This window comes from Macrobrachium nipponense, chromosome 22 (assembly GCF_015104395.2).
Source record: "Macrobrachium nipponense isolate FS-2020 chromosome 22, ASM1510439v2, whole genome shotgun sequence".
Lineage (NCBI taxonomy): Eukaryota > Metazoa > Arthropoda > Malacostraca > Decapoda > Palaemonidae > Macrobrachium > Macrobrachium nipponense.
In genome coordinates, this window is record NC_087213.1 from 27,552,724 (window position 1) to 27,573,060 (window position 20,337).

General features: G+C 42.6%; 1 protein-coding gene across 1 annotated transcript in view; it reads left to right on the top strand.

Moving 5' to 3' along the window:
- The window catches only part of LOC135198558 (COMM domain-containing protein 10-like), a 22,352-nt gene extending 2,305 nt beyond the window's left edge, over positions 1-20,047 (top strand). Inside the window, exons 2-6 of the mRNA XM_064226256.1 lie at positions 565-664; positions 8,134-8,235; positions 8,570-8,725; positions 16,319-16,413; positions 19,698-20,047. Coding sequence (XP_064082326.1) covers positions 565-664; positions 8,134-8,235; positions 8,570-8,725; positions 16,319-16,413; positions 19,698-19,824 — 580 coding nt within the window. The 3' untranslated portion in view covers positions 19,825-20,047. The remainder of the gene's footprint in view (positions 1-564; positions 665-8,133; positions 8,236-8,569; positions 8,726-16,318; positions 16,414-19,697) is intronic.
- Positions 20,048-20,337: the final 290 nt, after the last annotated feature.

The following is a 20,337-nucleotide window of genomic DNA, read 5'->3' on the forward strand; positions in this document are numbered from 1 at the left end:
ATAATACAGTCTGAAAACATTGCTTAAACTTTATTTATTCTGAATGAGAGCTATCAGTGAGGTTAGTGCCATTTTATTTTGCTTTTGTGTTTTTGCCTACCCAAGAACTATGCTCACCTAACCACTTTATCACCATGTTACAAGGCCTTAAAAATAATTTCCAGGCAGGTTTGTATATCTAGGAAAAAAGGAAATGTAATCTGTGAGAGGGAGTATTTTGTGTTTAATGTAAAATTGTTTGGTTATTATGGCTGTATATGGGATATTGGATAGGATAAAGCTATTACCTGGGATACATATTGCTGCCCATGTCTTACCAACCAATATAAGGTGGTATATACCTAGATGATATTTCAGTTTGTTGTCTGTCTTGCTGTGAATAATGCACATTTTTCTTATTAAACATTTAATAGTAATCCATGTCCCATAACATGTAATTCTCTAGTGATATGTAAGTTATAAGATACTATTAAGTTTTTAGCTTAAACTCAGTAGATGAATGTATGGTGTGCAGTTGGTTAGTTGTAAACACTTAAGGTCTTAACTGAATCTTATATTTTTCAGACTTCAGGAAGGGATAGCTCTAATGAATAATACAGATTCAGGAAAAATTAATGGTCTTCTGATTCGAATATGCACAGCTCTCATTTCAAACCGTTCTCAGGTCAGTAGATGAGAGTGATACTTATACTTTGTAATACTACTTGTATTCTCTGCATTTTCAAATGAATGACATATCTTCTATGTGCAATATAATCTATTTATGGTAAAAAACATTGGTTTGAATCATTAATTAAGACAAATAAGATAGAATAAATATGATTGTTGATTTATTTTAGTACAGGAACCCGTAGTCTCCTCTGCTGTAAGTTTCCAATTGAATGCATACATTTGTACTTATTAGGAGTATGAATACTTTGTTGAAGGGTGGCTAATTCTCAAAACTTAGTAAAAAGTTAGTATACTACAGTATTGGCAAGTAGGCAAGGGATATGAGTCCCACTCACTCACGTGGTAGTCAGCCCTACTTTTTCTATCGACCATTGTCAGGTTAAGCCATCTCTGATGCTGTTGTGGTCTTGGACCTTGGCTAGTTTGTGGGATTTAAAATTATAACAGTTATATATTCATTTATTGTTAACAAGTCATTTTTTTGTCAGCCATCATTGAACAATGTTTCCATTTGCTGTGGGGTCATAGTTTATGACAGGGTTGTGGAGCTTGACATAATGTCCCCTGTCATGCAAGTTCTTGCCTCAGAGCAACTGCTGATGTCTTGCATTTAATGAATTGGATGATACAAAGAAGGATTCTGATTGATCCTGGCCAAAGTATTTATGGGACTAGCCATGGCACAGGAAAGATGCTAATTATAAGGAATAAGTTTTGTAAGTTTTGTATACAAAATTTAATTATTTGAGATGAATCTTAACTACTGTTAAAGTTAGCTCATATCTCCATGTTGATAGGCGGGTCGGCATTCAAAACAATAGAAAAAACGATCGCTTGGCTGACCCGGAAGACTGTCTAGTTCACCTGTTCTCCACCAGGTGTGTTCGAATGTTTTAGCTCTAGTCAGAATTCTCCTTGCCGCCATTAGGTATAGGTGTATGTTGGTATTTGGTGAATCTTGGCTGTTTTTCTTCTATCACGGTATTGTAAATTTAATCATCTTAGGATGTCTTCCACCGGAAGCAAGTCAACCAATATCAGGTTATGTAGGAATGATTATTGTATAACAAGAATGCCTAAATTTGAGATAGATCAACATAATGTTTGTACCAGCTGCAGGGGTACAGAGTTTGATCTAGAGATTAGGTGTGAGGAATGCAAGGATTGGCCTAAGGATATTATGCTCAAAAGTATTAGAAATAGGAAAAGAAGGGAAGCAGATAGACTGCGGAAGCAGTTGATTAGGTCAGGGCATAAAGCTACCTTTTCTCCCATTCCTGTTGAGCCTTCGTCTGCTGTTACCCCTACTCAAACTACGGTTTTTTCCTATACTAGGCCTAATACTGATAATGATAGTTCTAGCATTTCCTCTGTAGCTCCGACTTCCACTCCCCTTTCGGTTCAGGAAAAGCGTATCGGGAAACTTGAACAGGATGTAAGTCTGATTTTAGATTCCGTTAAAAGTTTAACTGAATTTTGTGATAACAAACCATTCCGAGTCCCTCCATAGTGAACGTTCTTTTTCGCGTTCTCCTTGTAGAGGTAAGGTGTCGGTGCCCTCACCCGTATGTAGCCCAAGCCTAGGACTGCTCTGTGACAGTTGGAAAAGTCCGCTGCCAGGGAACCGGGTCAGTTCTCGGGGCGATGGGGTTCTGTGCCCTCCGACTCCTACCTCTCCCTTTTCACGCTCTCACGCACAGTCATGCTTAACGCGTTCGCCAAAAGATCATTTTGGTAGGCGTAAGTCTTCGCTCAATATTTCAACCTAGCCTTCATCTAGAGCTAGCAATGAGGTTTCTAGAACCTACAAGAGTAAGAATTTAGATATAGAGTTTTTTAATAATGATATGGCCGTAGCGGGTTGTTCTAATTCTTTTACATTGACTCAATCAATTGTTGAACCTATTTCGTCTGCTTCTACGTCTCATTCTAAATCTTTCTCTGCTATTTCTAGGTCTTCTACTGTTGGAGTCTCAGGTGGACTCTGCTGTCTCTCTTTCTCTTCCTTCTATGGTTACAAATTCTGCTGTGGTTTCCAAATTAGATGCTATTCTAACTGCTTTACTCTCTAAAGATGTGTCGTCGGGGATCGTTCCCAAGCCGCTTGAGACACATTTGGACGAAGTGGTACAGTTCAGTGTCGACGAATCTTCTCCGACTCTCTTACAAGTCCCATTTTCTTTGCCGATGAGTATCCCCTCTGCTTCGGCTTGGCCGACTGGTGTCGACGCTAGTAGACAGCTGCAGACTACTTCTCCCGGAGGCTCTTCACCTATCGAACCAAATTTTTTTCGCAAGGAGTCGGCTGCTGTTGTCTCAAATCCGCAACTGGCGGAAGAAGAGCTCGAGTCGGAAGTCTCCTTCGGTCTTTCAGCGCTTACTGGAGCGTTGCGCTTCTCTTTACCCTCATTTGGTGGAGGAAAAAGATTTTGTAGAGACTAGGTCGTTATTGTCTTCCAGCATTTCAACTCCCATTAAGTCTTTGAAGAAACCTAAGCTTTCACCTTCAATTAGAGGACGTTTTGACGAAATATCTCGTCTTCTGGCGCACAAAGCTTCTGGTAAGTCTTGTCAGCTCTAGTATTCCAGGCTTTTTGAAATCGCGTAGAATCAGTTATTACGACACAGGCTCGTTGTTAAAGCTGAAACCGTCCTCGGTCGATGATGCTGATTTCCTTGCGTGTCTCGATCCTATGAAAAGACGCACTTTTGAGACAGGTAAGGTGCTTTGGTCTAATACAGAGGCAGAGGCTTTGTCCAAGTCTTTGTTTAGAAGTATTGAGGTTTTGTCTTTTGTAGAATTTTTGCTAAGTACTATTGCTGCTTCTCTGCATCAGCTTAAAGACTTTCTGCCGCCAGCAGGTATCAAAACTTGGGAAGAGTCTTTAGATTTTTTCTCTTGCCTGGATAAGGCTATTTCAGGCGCAGCAGGCGAATGTTCTCATGCTTTCACTAATTCGATCTTGAAGAAAAGAGAACCATTGTGCTCTTATCTTTCGACCAAGGTCTCTCCTTCTTAGAAGATGGCTGCAGTTTTGGGTTCCCCGGTGGACCCGCCTTCTGAATCCATCTCTATTTAAGGCAATAAGGGAGGATATTTCCTTACAGGAAAATAGGGAATTTATCAGACAATCTTTTAAAGTGGGGAACAAAAGACCTGCTCCTTCTTTGCCATCTGGCCCTCTGGCAAAAATTCGTCCTTCCTCATCTCATGAACAGTCTTCAGCTACTAAGCCCTTTCATAGGTCCTTACCAGGCTCCAATAAAAACAAAACTGCTAAGTTTTTTAGAAAGAAATGAATCTTTATGCCCTCAGGTTCTAGTAGGAGGTCGACTGCAGATCTTCTGGCATGTTTACAGAGACTTAGGAGCAGAACCTTGGGTGGTGGAGGTACTGAAGGAAGGCTACAAAATTCCTTTTCTGTCTCCTCCTCCTCCTCTGTCGTCGTCTCCAATTGCTCTTCCAGCTTATCGTCATCAGCAGGGAAAATTTCTTGTACATCAGAAAGAGGTGGTATCATTACTAAAGAAGAAAGCGATAGAGCAGGTGTCAGGAAACTCGCCTGGGTTTTACAACCGTCTTTTTAATGTATGACACCTACCTGGCAGGTATATATATAGCTATATTCTGTTCCACTGTTCCACCTGGCAGAAATTTCAAATCTCGCGGCAAACACTAGTAACCTATTAGTAGTTCAGGATACCACCACCCCGTTACCGTGGCGCTAGCGCCAGGAACCGTTCCCACTTGAACCAGATTTTTTCTGCCAGCCGAACCGGCAACATTGTTGGTGGTTCCCTGCTAGGATTTTCTTCTCGTTGCTGACTTTTCATGGATTTTTTGGTATTGTACTTGGAAACGTTAGCTTGGCATTCACTTTGGATTGTTCTTGGAAGATGTCTGACACTGGTAGTATGTTTAGAGTTTGTGTGAAAGAGGGGTGTAAGGTAAGGTTGCCGAAGGCTTCGGTCGACCCTCATACCATTTGCAAGAAGTGTAGAGAGAATGTGTGTACTGGGAGAGTAGGTGTTGAGTGTAGAATTTGTCAGAGAAGGAGTGGAAGATATTTATGAAATATGTTGAAAGACTTGAGAAAGATCGTGTAAGGAGATCTGTTTCTCGTAGTGAGAGGTCGAATACGTTCTAGTAAAAGGAGTGAATGTGTTTCCTCTCCAGCTCCTTCTAACGTAGAGTTTGGTAGTTCCTTCTCCCCAGGTATCTCCTGCGCCCGCTGCTGTATCGGAGGGCACGAACGATACACAGATTGTAAAGGTTTTCGCTGCCCTTGCGTCCATGGGAGACCAAATACAGCGCCTTACGGATAAAGTGAGTGCGTTTGATGTCAAGCTCCCAGACCCAAGGGAGAAGGCATGTCGACAGTCGAAGGGAGGCGAGAGAGGTTTTCCCACGGTCAGGACGGCTCCTTCGGACAGTCCTGTTGTAAGATCCCAGGCTGTTTGCAGTTCGCCGCAGAAAGGCGTAACTGGGAAGTGTTGCGTCCTCTGATGGTTCGACATCAGAGCGCGAACATCGGTACTCGGTATGTCTCGCCCCCTCAAGAGGACGTTAAGGAACATCGACTACTCATGATCGACGTGCTCAAGATCGTGAAGCTTGGAGCAGCCCGGAGGTTTTGTCTTCCTCGGACGAGGACGTGGTTCCGACCAAGAGGAAGAAAATTGTGCGATCGGAAGAAGTCTCGGTACAGCCCGTACGTTCCTGGATTTCGTCAAGAGACTCCCCCCAGCCCTCTTGCTTTTCATCTCCTCTTCTCTCTCCTTCGGGTAGAGTTCAAGATCGTTCTCCTTTGCGTCCTAGTCCTTCTCGTCTTCCTCCTCCTACTACGGCTGTTCGTCAGGAAGATAGTACGAAGGATTTCTTAAGAGAAATGCAGTCGAAGCTTGCAGTTCTCGTCGATTCATGGGACGCTCCTTTGCAAGGACCTGCAAGGCGTAAGGACGAGTTCCTTCCCGTTAAGTCTTCCAAGAAGACGGACGACAAATGTTTGCGTGTCGAGGATTTAGGACGCACGGGCGCTACAAAGACGGGCGATCGCGTAGTGTTCCAGGACGCAGGAAGAAGAAGATTGTTTCGGAAGAAACAGACGCAAACGTCAGGACGCGGAGCCGCTGGTGGATGCAGGACGCAGGCGGCAGGAAGCAGACGTGTTTACGATGGACGCAGGACGCAAGCGGCAGCACATCGATTCTTCTACGGTTGTAGAACACAGACGGCAAGGACGCAGAGACTTCGTTGGTGACAGGACGCAGGCGGCAGGACGTTAATCCATCAGCAAAGCGTCACAACGATAGTGATCTGCAAGACATTTCTTCAGCAGAAGAAGAAGTGGATTTTGTTGAAGAGAAGATGTCGAACTGTCTTCGGATTATAAGATCCTTACTTCACGTCTGCTGTCTATTTTCGAAGGAGAGGCTCCTGTATCTCCCCTGTCTCAGTTTTCTAAGACTAAGACTCCTAAGAAGTCATCTTTTCTCAAGATGACTCTGTCGATTTCGGCCAAGAAGGCGTTACAACGAGTGAATAACTGGCTGAAGGACAAGAAAGGAGACGGGGAAATCCTCTTTCGCTTTTCCCCAGCCAAGTTAGCATCTAAGTCTGGGGTATGGTACGCTACTGGAGAAAGTCTTGGCCTGGGAGTACCTGCCTCCTCCCAGGGGGATTCTCCAGTATAGTGGACAGTTCGCGCAGACAGGCGTTGCATTCGGCCAAGGTCTGGTGGACTTCGTCCGAGTTTGAACATCTCTTTTTAAGGGAATTTTTAGGACTTTCGAAGTCTTCAATTTTCTAGATTGGTCATTGGGAGCGTTGGCGAATTCCTTAGAAGATGAAAAGGAACAGGATATGGAAGTGGCTAAAGCATTATGTCCTGCATGGACAAGGCTCTCAGAGATGGAGCAAATGAGCTGGCTTCATTGTTCGCAGCAGGAGTTTTGAAAAAGAGGTCGCTTTTGTGCTCATTCGCTTCTAAAGGCGGTTTTTGTCCAACGCACAGAAATCAGAATTGATGTTCTCACCCCTTTCTAACCAGCTGTTTCCGTCAGAGGTTATTAAGGATATAGCTCTGGCAGCTTTCGCAGAAGGCCACTCAAGATTTGCTCTCTTCATCGGTAAGGAAGTTTTTACCTTCCAAGTTGGTGAAGAAAACTCCAAAAGAATTTAGCCCTCAAACAAGGCCTTCTCAACAGCCCTTTCGAGGCAGAACGTTTGCACGACCCGCCTTTAGAGGCAAGAGAGTACCAACGAAAAGAGGAGCCAAAACTACCTCTAAACAATGAGAACTCAGTCCTCCAGACAGCAGTAGGAGCCAGACTTCAAGAATTTTGGGAAGTTTGGCAGAACTTGAAAGCAGATCCCTGGGCCGTCAACGTAGCTTGGGAAGGGTACAAAATTCCCTTCTTAAAGAAACCTCCTCTCACAACATCTCCGAGAGCCCTGGGGGCAAATTACAATGATTTAGTGAAGAAAAAGGCTCTGTGGGAGCAAGTCTCTTCCATGCTAGAGAAAGGAGCCATGGATGTAATTAATGCAGCTCAGTGGAATTATAATTCGGTTTTTGCTGCTCATTATCTTAAAGATGTAGAAATTGCTTTTGAAAACTGTAAAGCCCTTAACCCTCTTGTAATATAGCGGGTAAAGTCTTTTCCTGAACCGAAAGAAAGAGCAATCATTTAGGCTCTTTTATTTTAATCCTGGGTGCTGGTTTTTTGGGAGCATGAAGGTACATTTGTTGTACAGGAGTGTACCTTTGTATCATAGGTATTTACTTTGTATTTGACTGTCAATTTTGGGGGCTTTCGAACCCAGGCACAGGGGTCCCATCACGCCACTTCTATTCATTCTGACTGAAAATGAAGGGGTTTTCTCCACAAGGCTGCTCTGGACTGCACACACATGAGAGCCTTGCACCCTAAAGGGAATCCACCTCCTGGCTGCAGTATTATCCAGGAAGGATTCCTGATCAGGTAAGAATGTTTTGAGTTTCATACAAGAAACTCTTAGCTCGCTTGGCTGAGAGGAATTTGTCTAGCTGCACTACCCACCATCCTTTATCTCAATGTGGGAATCAGCTAACTTTAACAGTAGGTAAGATTCATCTCAAATAATATAAATTTCATGATAAAATTTATTATTTGGATACTTACCTACTGTTAAAGTAGACCCCACCCAGCCTCCGCACATTTAGTGGACCGGTAAGGAGAATTCTGACTAGAGCTAAAACATTCGAACACACTTGGTGGAGAACAGGTGAACTAGACAGTCTTCCAGGTCAGCCAAGCAATCGTTTTTTCTTTTGTTTTGAATGCCGACTCGCCTATCGGCGTGGAGATATACGCTAACTTTAACAGTAGGTAAGTATCCAAATAATAAATTTTATCATGAAAATTTATATTTTGTTTCCAGAAAATGATATTTTTGTACATGGCAGTTTTCATTTACAGGTGTTTACGGAAGAAGAAGAGGAGAAGCTCAGTGCATCACTTGTCATCACTCAAGACCAGACTAAGTTGCTGATTAAAACGATAATACACATAATTCAACAGGTTAGAAACTTTTACAAGAATAATTAAAGAATCCTAATTATAAGAGTTTTTTTGTACCTAATTAAATTTTTGTGTCACCTTTTTCATTTTGTAGAAAACATAAAATAGGCCTTAATTACACTTCTCTTTCGTTGTGTAATTTTGCTTTGTTTGAGTGACTTTAAACTTAAGTGTACTATTTCTTGTGTTTTTCTCTCTCTATCTGATTTCTTAAAATATAATTTTCAGGTTTTTATGAACTTTGAAATATAAAAGCTTTTTATATGCTCATATATTTTAAAAATATCTTTTAATCTCCCTTTGTAGTTCTAAATAATTATGTTATGATGTGCAGGCAGCACATGGGATGGTACGCCCAGCATTGTTGAAGGAGCACCTTTTGGCTGCTGGGATATCACAAGATAAAACAGACATTTTTATTGAGCAGTGGTCCACTAACGCAAAAGCCATTGTTGACATGCTTCGACAGCAGTGTCTCTCAGAAAAGCAGGTATGTTGTATCCATATTTGTCTTTAGTGTGTAATAATTTTGTGTGTACAGTTATTTTACAGTTTTATGAAATACATAAAGGGACATTTTGTTGCTTAAATGATGCTTTTGTACATGACTTTCCTGTCAGATATATACTTAGCTATAACGTCTCTGACGTCACGACAGAATTCAAAAACTCGCGGCACACGCGACAGGTAGGTCAGGTGATCTACCTTACCCGCCGCTGGGTGGCGGATGTAAGAACCAATCTCCCTTTCCAGCCAGAATTTTTCTGTCGCCGGTGACGACTACACCTGTGGTTGTTACCTCCTGACAGCTTTATTCATTTCTCGTTGCCGTGGATTTATTTGGACTGACTTTCGGTGAAGTACCTGATCTTGTTGGCTTGGCATACGCATTTGTGGATTGTTTTTGGATATTGATTTGGATTTTTCTTTGATTTCGATGTCTGAGTTAGAGGTTAAGAAATCTTCTATGTTTAGAGTGTGTGCTATGGATGAATGCAAGGTGAGACTACCGAAAGCTACGGTAGATCCTCACACAGTTTGCTTTAAAATGTAGAGGTAAAGAATATTCTTTTGATAACCCGTGTAATGATGTGAGAAGTTGGATGAGGGTGAATGGAAGGCTCTTTCTTCCTACTTGAGGAAGTTAGAGAAAGACAGGGTGAGAAAGGCTTCTTCTAGAAGTTCTAGTAAGTCTCGTATTAGCGAGGTAGAAGAAAATCCTGTTGTAGCATTAGAACCTTCTCCAGTTTCAGCTCCTGCGCCCTGCATCGAACCTAAGGATACGACTACGGAAGTGGCAACCATGAGAGCCACGATCCTTAGCATGGAAAAGAAGATCCGTTCGTTGCAAGGTAAGAGTAGTGAAGGTGAATTGTGCAGTGACCCAGTGCAGTGGAGGGTGCGTCTGATCGGCTACCTTAATGCTTCCAGGCCTAGACCTCTTCCAGACTCCCAGTCCCAGTGGAGGAGGAAAGTCAAAAGCCGCAGGAGGAAGGTTAGGGAGAACTCCACCGATCAGGCGTCCCCTCGGTAGATCCTGATGCTCGTACCCAGGCTGCCCGTGTTCGCGCGAAGAAGGAGGTATTGCGACAATGCTTCTCTTCGTCTTCCTCACCTTCACCTAGAAGAGGATGGAGCGCTCGGATTCTTCACGACCGCTGAAGAGAGCCTGGAAGGCGCCTGGCTCCTTTCCTTCCAGCCCGGAAGTTTTTTCCAGAAGAGCCGGAAGTAGAGATCAAGAAACCCAGGAGGGAGCAAGAGTTCTCGCCTCATAGTAGGCTTCGAGCCTCTTCTCCGGTGGAGGATTTTACAAGATCTCCAGCTCGAATTCTTGCGGGACTGCAAGCGCAGATTTTCGGCACTGGCGGGCTCCTTGGCAGGAGGAACGCGGCGGAAAAGACGTACTCTCTCCCTGTCAAGAAGTCTAGGATTCCTTCACCTGTCTTTTACCGTCTCAGTCAGAGTCGGTTCTCTCTCCTTTATCAGCGGATGGAAGGAGGCGCTCTTCCCTCAGCAGGCGCTTCGTCGTCTTCCAGGCATCAATCGCCCAAGAAGCTTTCTCCTGGTGACTACATCTCTCCAGTAGGAAGGGATCTAGCGACTAGTAGGCGTTCGTCTAAAGACAGGCGTACAGCCTCGTCCTCGCGCTCTTTTACGAAGATCCTTCATTCTCCGGATAAGAGAGCCTACTCTTTGATGGATTCATCAAGAGACAGGATCTCGCCTTATGTTAGGCTCCTTGAGCCTAGTAGGCGCTACTCCCCAAGTGACGCTCTCCCGCTCCCAAGCGTGGTGCGGAGGATAGGCGCTTTTCTCCTGATAGGCGCTTTTCTCCTGATAAGCGCGGCTCTAATTTTTTAGCCGCTCGATTCAGGACAGAGGCGCGTAGAGCCTGAAAGATATGTCTCTTCTGGGAGACTACCTTTTGAAGAGACACACAAGTCGGGAGCGAAGTTTGTGGAGCATGGTAGACGCCGGTCTCCTAGAAGCGACCTCCTCCAGACCTTCGCTCTCCTGTAAGTAGGCGCCAAGAGCCTAGTAGGCGTTCGCCTCATGGTAGGCGCAGCTCGCCTGGCAGCCGCTCTCCTTTGAACAGGCGCATGGATCCTGAGAAGCGCCTGAGCATAGTAGGCTCTCCTCTCCTAGCAGGCGCTCCCCCTTGGAAGCCCGGAATTCTAGGAGTAGGATTAAGGAGCAAAGAGCACGCACTCATCAAGTAGGAAGGACTCATTCGAGAGGAGCTCTCCAGAAACTTTGGCTTCCCCTGATAGGCGCCAGTCTACTACTAGACACTCTCTGGACAGGCGCATTTCTTTAGAGAAGGCTAACTGCACTCGTAAAGAAGCAGAGGGTTCTTCAGTGGATGAAGTTGAACCTTCAGAAGAGGATTTGGTGAAGGACTCGTCAGTTTCGTCCTACAAGATCCTTACAGATCTACTTCTTCAAGAGTTTGGAGACTCCCTTACTCCCGTCGCTCCTCCGTCTCCTCTCTCTTTATTCTCGACTTCAAAGAAGACGAAAGTTTCCTCTTGTGTGAGGATGAAGCCAACCATCTCAATGAAGAAGGCTTTGAGAGGTGTTGGTGATTGGCTGCTTTCTAAGGAAGAGAAAGGGAAAACTGTGTTCTTTCACCCTCCTTCCAAGCTTACGGGCAGACTCGGATTTTGGTACGAGTCTGGAGAACCCTTAGGTCTGGGTCTTCCTTCATCGGCGGATGCGGACTTCTCTTCTCTGGTGGATGCAGCACGACGCTCGGCTCTTTTGTCGGCCAAAACGACCTGGGCTATGAACGAGCTTGACCACCTGCTGAAGGGAATGTTTAGAGTCTTGGAAGTCTTCAACTTCCTTGACTGGTCTTTGGGGGTCTTGGCTAAGAAGACTCAGAACCCGGATGCTATTTCGCCAGAAGATCTCAACAGTGTTCTAACGTGCATTGACAAAGCAGTTAGAGATGGATCGAGCGAAATAGCCTCCCTCTTTGGAGCAGGGATCCTTAAGAAGAGATCAGTCTTTTGCTCTTTTCTCACGAAGTCTGTTTCGCATGCCCAAAGAGCCTCTCTCCTGTATTCGCAGCTCTCGCCTCTGCTTTTTCCAAAGAAGATAATCCAGGACATCTCAGGATCTATCTCTGCGAAGGCGACTCAGGACATGCTCGCACAGTCGGCACGGAAGCCTAAGACCTCCTTCCAGACGAAGACTAAGAAGGAGACTCCAGCTAGACAGGAGCCCTTTCGAGGGGCCCCCCCCCTTCTAGAGCCTCTACCTCGAGAGGTAATAGAACTTTCAAGAGAGGTAGATCCTTCTCACGCTCTGTCAGAGCTAAGAAGTAGGGAAGTAGTCCTCCAAACACCAGTAGGTGCCAGACTTCTAAGATTCTCGGAAGCCTGGACAAAGAGAGGAGCGGAACAACTGGTCCCTCTCTATAATAAGGAAAGATAATCTGATTCCTTTTACGGAAAGACCACCGTTGACAACGACTCCGAGGAAGGGAGTTGGTGGCCAGGTACAGGGATCCCATCATGAGCCTTGCTTTAACACAAGCAGTGGAACTAATGTTCGAGAAAGAGGCTATAGAGCTAGTGAGCGACCCTTGCTCAGCGGGCTTTTACAACCGCCTTTTTTCTAGTTCCAAAAGCCTCAGGAGGATGGAGACCGGTTCTGGATGTAAGCGCCCTGAATTTCTTTGTAGAAAAGAGAAGTTCGCCCATGGAGACGACATCCTCAGTGTTGGCGGCCCTTCGGCCAGGGGACTGGATGGTGTCCCTAGATCTTCAGGACGCTTACTTCCATGTGCCTATCCATCCTTCGTCAAGGAAATACCTCAGGTTCATGATGGGAGGAAGGATATTCCAGTTCAGGGCCTTGTGCTTCGGCCTTTCAACAGCCCCTCAGGTCTTTACAGGCCTAATGAAAAATGTAGCAAGATGGCTACATTTGGAGGGAGTCAGAGTGTACCTGTTTTTAACCCTTGGACGACTGGCTGATCAGAGCCAAGTCTCAGGAAAGATGTTTGGAGGACCTACAAAAGACCCTTTTCATGGCAAGTTCGCTGGGACTTTTGGTGAACTTTCAAAAGTCTCAGTTGATCCCCAGTCAAGATCGTATCTATCTGGGGATTCGGATGGCTTCTCTGGATTTTCGGGCTTTTCCGTCTCCAGAAAGGATAGCCCGAGGGTCAGAGAAAGTCAAAGCCTTCCTAGAGAAAGAAGTATGCACAGCGAGGGAGTGGATGAGTTTGTTGGGGACACTCTCCTCGTTGGAGCAATTCCTTTCTCTAGGAAGGTTGCACCTCAACCTCTCCAGTTCTTTCTCTCCATCGAAACTGGAGGTGTCATTCACAAAACCTAGAGTTCTCCTTCGAGATTTCAAAGGAAATCAAGAAGGACCTCTCTTGGTGGGCCAACCCCTCTCAAAGTTTTGCAGAAGGGATGTCCCTTCACATTCCGAACCCCAACCAAGTGTTGTATTCCGACGCCTCGGAAACAGGTTGGGGAGCGACGCTCGGCTCAAGAGAAGTGTCAGGCACCTGGAACAAGGAACAGGTGACCTGGCACATCAACAAGAAGGAGCTGATGGCGGTTTTGGCTAGCTTTGAAAGCTTTCGAGCCCCACGTCCTAGCTTACAACAGTTCAGATCAACTCGGACAACACCACGGCCCTGCTTACATCAGGAAGCAAGGGGGACTCACTCTTTCTCCCTGTACGAGACAGCAAAAGAACTTCTGCTTTGGGCAGAAAAAAGGAAGATTTGTCTCCTTACCAGGTTCGTACAGGGAGAAAAGAACGTCAGAGCAGACCTCCTAAGCAGGAAGATCAAGTCCTGCCGGCAGAGTGGACTCTGCACGAAGATGTTTGCCAGGAGCTGTGGAAGCTTTTGGGGCAAACCTCATATAGACCTCTTTGCCACAGCCAAGAATATGAGGATAGCCAACTACTGCTCTCCGATATCGGACCCGAGGGCAGTGTCGATAGACGCGTTCCTACTAGATTGAAGGGTCTAGACACGTATGCTTTTCCTCCATTCAAGATACTGGGAGAGACTCCTAAAGAAATTTGCAGAATCGGAGGCAAACAAGGATGACGCTGGTAGCCCCGTTCTGGCCCGCACAAGTATGGTTCACAGAGGTACTGGAATGGTTAGTAGACCTTCCGAGAACATTACCACAGAGGATCGATCTGCTCAGACAACCCACTTCGAGAGGTATCACAAAACCTCCCCGCTCTAGATCTGACTGGCTTCAGACTGTCAAAAGTTTGGTCAGAACGAGAGGCTTTTCGGCAAGAGTCTTGCAACGGCTATCGCAGCAGCAAGAAGGCCTTCTACCCTTAGAGTATACCAATCGAAGTGGGAGTCTTTCGGCGATGGTGTAGGAACCATCACTTTTCCTCTTACCAGTACCTCTGTGACACAAAATAGCAGACTTCTTACTTTTCCTTAGGGAAGAAAGTGGATTGGCGGTATCAACCATTAAAGGCTATCGTAGCATGCTATCTGCAGTGTTTAGGCACAGAAACTTACATTTCAGAAGATAAGGACCTTCATGATCTAATAAGATCGTTTGAAACATCCAAGAAGGTTTCTCCAGGGGTTCCGAGTTGGAATCTGGATGTAGTGCTACGTTACCTGAGGTCCAAGCCATAAGTTCGAACCGCCTCAGTCTGCATCGTTCAGAGACCTCACGAAGAAGACAATTTTCCTCATGGCATTGGCTTCCGCAAAAAGGGTTAGTGAACTCCATGCACTAGAAGGAAATGTGGGATTCAGAGGAGATGCAGCTATCTGTTCATTCCTTCCTTCGTTCTTAGCCAAGAACGAGAACCCCTCAAATCCTTGCCTAGGAGCTTTGAAGTACAGGATTGTCTGCATTAGTAGGCGAGAAGCAGAGAGGTCTCTTTGCCCAGTAAGAAGTTTGAAATTCTATCTACAGAGAAAGAAAAAACTTAAGGGCAATGATGTCAACCTTTGGTGCTCTGTAAGAGATCCAAGGAGGACACTTTCGAAGAATGCGCTTTCTTTCTTTATCAGAAGCCTGGTGAAAGAAGCGCATGCGATATGTGAGGAAAGTCAATACAAAGTTCTTAAGGTAAAAGCTCATGAGGTAAGAGCTATTGCCACGTCATTGACTTTTAACAAAAAACATATCCCTGAGTAATATTATGAAGGCAACATTCTGGCATTGCAACTCAGTCTTTGCAAACCACTATCTGAGAGACGTCAAAATTACGTATGAAAAGTGCTTCGGGTTAGGCCCGTACGTATCGGCGGATTCGGTGCTGGGTCAGGGAGCTGAGACATATCCTTAGTAGTATATATTTTTTCCCCTTGTTAGGTTGTAAGTTTTTGGTTGTTTGAAAGAACATGCGGGTAGGCATGTTTTCATTTCGTAGTTGCTAACAATGATTAGATTGGTTAGGTGATCGGTGTATGTTTGAGCTCCTTGCAATGATAGTGGTTAGGTTCTGTCATATAAGTGGGCGAAATCCCCGTTGACAGATCCCTGCTCGGATTCTATCAAGTAAGCGGACAACCAAATCCCTTTGATAGACCCAAGAGTCTGTCAGCTGTAGGTCACGGCGCCCTCGCTGAAGCTCTTAAGGCAACGCGACTCATAGACAGTAACTACTAAGTCTTCTGCCTAACAGGTAAGAACCAAGGTTGTTTTTACAAATCCTACAACTAGTGTTGTTTTCCCCTTTTTTCCATATTTATATTGCTGTCTCTTTCCCTCCACCAAGGGTGTCAATCAGCTAAGTATATATCTGACAGGAAAGTTCATGTAAACAAAAATGTTATTGTTAGTATACAATAAGGTTTTGTACATACTTACCTGGCAGATATATACGATTGATGGCCCGCCCAGCCTCCCCTCAGGAGACCGGTGGAAGGAAAAAATTCTGGCTGGAAAGGGAGATTGGTTCTTACATCCGCCACCAGCGGCGGGTAAGGTAGATCACCTGACCTACCTGTCGCGTGTGCCGCGAGTTTTTGAATTCTGTCGTGACGTCAGAGACGTATAGCTAAGTATATATCTGCCAGGTAAGTATGTACAAAACCTTATTGTATACTAACAATAACATATTAATGCACATATACTTATTATAAACTGCATACTACTTGTATAAGACTAGATGTATAAATACAGTACAGTATTTAATATTTTGGAATTACTTTTAAATTATTTCATATCTATTTTCATCAGTCGAACTCCCCTAACCACAAATAGTCCCTTTATAATTACAAGCCTTAAAGCTCTACCTGTGCTTTCCTTTGCCAAAATGTGAAAATGGGTGATTTAAAATTGACTGTATCTTTGAAACGACTATTGTACATATTACATTGGATTTGGGTTACCAGTGTAATCTGTATGGTTGATGTCATTTGAAACAGCTTTCTTTAGTACATAGAGAGTTAGTCTTGTTGAAAATGTTATTGCTAGGGCATTTGATATTTATAAGAAAGCTCAAGAGATTTGTGTAATTTTTGGTTGTTAGAAATTTTGTCTTTAAAAATGAAATAGATTTTTAGGTGCTCATCTGATTGCTTTTAACACTTTGCATAACGTTTTCATTAATTATTTTTCAGCTAGAAGATGTTGCGTGGGACTTACATCTCAAATCAGCATCATCTACGCTTGCACGGCAGGCACAACCTATTGCTCATGTACAATTAACCCTTGGGTAGGTGGTTTTATAAATTTAGTAAGAAAAGTTCTGAAATTTGCAATGTTATAATAGTTATCTCACCATGATCGCACCATTCATAGTGAGTTCCCACCTCCCAGTCCCATTAATCTCCCAGCCTACAGACTACAGGAAACGACAAGATGGTGAGTGTTGGACACCTGTAGGTCCAGGTAGCACATTTATACTTTTCCCATGTGTTAGACAAAAGGATTGTTGAGTCTGGGAGACTTTTAAGGCCATGGATGTGGTCACATATATAAATAAGGGGGTTTTATCCCATCATTTGTGTTGCAGGCAATTGTCCAATATACAGTGGTCCCCCCGTATTCGCGGGGGATGCGTACCAGACCCCCCCGTGAATAGTTAGAACCCGCGAATGTTTGGAACCCCTATAAAAATGCTAAAAACAGCCTATTTTTTTAGTTAAAACTCAAGAAAAACCCACTAAAAATTTTCCTACATGGTTTTTTTAATAGTTTTATCACAAAAAGTGCATTTTATGATGAAATTCATCAAAAAAACCAGGAATTTGTGGATATTTATCATAGAAAAATACCGCGTATGCACGAATTTTCCGCGAATAATGCAGGGAAACGTTCCCGAGAGAAATCCGCGAATGTGTGAGTCCGCGAATCTGGAGAACGCGAATACAGGGGGTCCACTGTACATACATGAAAAGGTTTCTATAGACACCTAGAATTTCCAGAGCCATGAGACACTTGCCGACAGTTTTCATTTACGTCAAGACTGGAATGTCTGCTAAGACACAAATGTTGAATATTTATAAGTACTAATTGTTTGTTTATTTTTTATGAACAAAATATTTAAAAATATCAGATACTTATTCAAAGATTTTTCCATAATTTCACTTTTGTGATATTCATCAATGGCAGAATACTCCATCTCTGTACAGGCGGTCCCCGGGTTACGACGGGGGTTCCGTTCTTCAGACGCGTCGTAACCCGAAAATCGTCGTAAGCCGGAACGACGTTCTTGAAAACATGTCCACAGGGAAAATTTCACTACTAATTTGCAATTTTTCTTAGGGCCGTATCTCTAAAATTATCACTAATTTACTTTTTTTCATGTGCAACACCTGTGTATTCACAAATTACTGTATATTTTCATTAAAATACAAAAGAGAGAGAGAGAGAGAGAGAGAAATAACTCCTTACGGTTTCAATTGATTGAATGAATGTCTGTAGGCAACTTTTTCCCCCTCCCTATAAATACATATATTTCTCCAGAGAAGAGAGAAAGAGAGGACTGTGCAGTTATGTTTGTCTGTCTATCAATTCTTTTGCTGAGAGCGAGAGAGATAAAAGGAAGAAATAGAAACACCAAATGTATGACAAGTATCTTGTGGAGAGAGAGAGAGAGAGAGAGAGAGAGAGAGAGAGAGAGAGAGAGAGAGAGAGAGAGAGAGAGAGAGAGAGAGAGAGAGAGAGTTGTCCTTACAGTATTTAAAAGAGAGAAATGGAATGATTATTGTATTTAAAATACTCAGATATGAATTTTGTACTTATAGTATTATTATTGGAAAATATTAATGATAAACTTATTACATACACGTCCATGAAAATGATCTCAACTCAGTAAGAGAGAGAGAGAGAGAGAGAGAGAGAGAGAGAGAGAGATTAAATAAAACCATTAAATTCGTTGGACCATTGTATGGTCATTGTTAAGCTCGAGTGTCACTCGAGTTGAGGTGGGGAAATTGATACAGAAAAAGACAAAGGAAAGAATTTTCTTTTGAAATTAGTTATAGTATTATTACTACTTCTTATTATTATTATTATTATATTTGAAAATATAATAAACACAGTGCATCTACCGTAAAAATTCTCTCATCTCAGTAAGAAAGAGGAATTATCCTTACAAGTGAAATGGAAAGGTCATTTTCATCTCTTTAAAATACGACCATTATGAATTTTGTAATTAAATGATTTTATTGTTATTATTATTATTAAATAACTGAAATTATCAATAAACATTTTACATACTAGTACCATAAAAATTCTTTCATCTCGTAAAAGAGAGAGAGAGAGAGAGTTGAGAGAGAGAGAGAGAGAGAGAGAGAGAGAGAGAGAGAGAAGAGTGTGTGTGTTTATCTCTCTTCTGTTCTCTCAAAAAATACTTATAACGCTTCTTGTGTGGCAAAGAGAGAGAGAGAGAGAGAGAGAGAGAGAGAGAGAGAGAGAGAGAGAGAGAGAGAGAGAGAGAGTTAACCTTAATTAAAAGTGACATGGATAGATTAGTACGTATTGTGTTTCTTTAAAATACTATCACATATGAATTTTGTAATAATTAGCAGTTATATTATTATTATTATTATTATTATTATTTGAAAGTATTAAAAACAATAGTACAAGTACATAAAAAATCTCGAGTCTTAGTAAATGAGAGAGAGAGAGAGAGAGATAGAGGGGGGAAAATGTCAGGACCACGTGATTGCAACACTGCAGCTCTTCCCCCAAATTTTCCCCCTCCTGGCTGTCACAGAACTTGATATATCTGACAGTTTTAGTACCTGAATCTTGAGAAAAAAGGTTACTGGAAGTTACTTGAAGAAGACTGGGATTTCCTTCATTCTTCCATAATTTTTTAAATATAAGCTAAAATCTTACTAATTCACTATGGTATTTTCTTTAATGAATTGATATTATTGCTGTATAAATTAATATAATATTTGAAAATAGTAAATCATTTATTTATCATACTAAAAAACATACATCTTTGTAGTAGAGAGAGAGAGAGAGAGAGAGAGAGAGAGAGAGAGAGAGAGAGAGAATTATAGTGATTATTTTCATTGGAAAATACAAAGAGAGAGAGAGAGAGAGAGAGAGAGAGAGAGAGAGAGAGAGAGAGAGAGAGAGAGAAACTGCTAAACTATAAAGGATTCTTATCTTATCATAGTATGTGTTTTTTAAAAGCATCGTAAACTCGGAGCGTCGGAAGCGTCAGCGTCGTAACCTCGGAACAAGCGTCATAACCCAGGGCGATTTTTCAATGAATATTTAAGAAAAAGCGTCGTACCTCGGAACGTCGTAAGCCGGACCCGTAGCGTAACCCGGGGACCGCCTGTATATAGAATAAACATGGATATTTCAAAACTTTAATGTTTATACATATAGTACTCATTTTCTCAATTTTGTTTTTTACCATGCTGATCAGCGTGATATTGGCCACCTGATACAATTATTTGTAAACACTCCATCCAAGAGCTGTTAATGACTGTATCAATAAAGTATCTAATCCTCTCTCTGTTTCATTTTCAGAGATGGAACCACCAAAAGCAGTTCCACAACATCTGAGAAAGTTTTGATGCAATTTAATCAGGACCAGTTATATGACTTTTATGACCAATTAGAGCAAATCCAGTCTCACCTTGATTCACTTCGTTAGCATAAGAGAGACAATGGAATATTAATACAAGAATGTTTTCATGGAGTTTGCACTTTTTGACTCCTCTATTTAACTGAGAATGTTTGGCTAGTCAGAACTTCATACAGTGTATTTTGTGTATTGTGCATAATTAGTTGATTTTAAATGTTTAACATTTGTTATGCTTCCTATATTGTCAGTAAATATTAAAGTAATTTTTAATATATTGTAAAGAAAAGATGAATACTTTTTCATTTGTCCTAGGGTAGGGAATCATTGTTTCATGGACATTTTTCTTTTTTTTAGGTTAATATAATTTAAAAGATTAAAAAGAATATATGATATAAAGCATTGAGTATGATACAGATAATTGTTTTTTTCCAGTGAAAGGAGTCTGCCTTAAATTGGTATTAGATTTTCTGGACGAAAGTACATTTTCTTATAAAGATTGCGAGCCATTGCTATGATTGTAATTTCTCCACTGATCATGTTATTTATGGTTCAGTACATATGTAAAGTTCATAATTTGTTGCA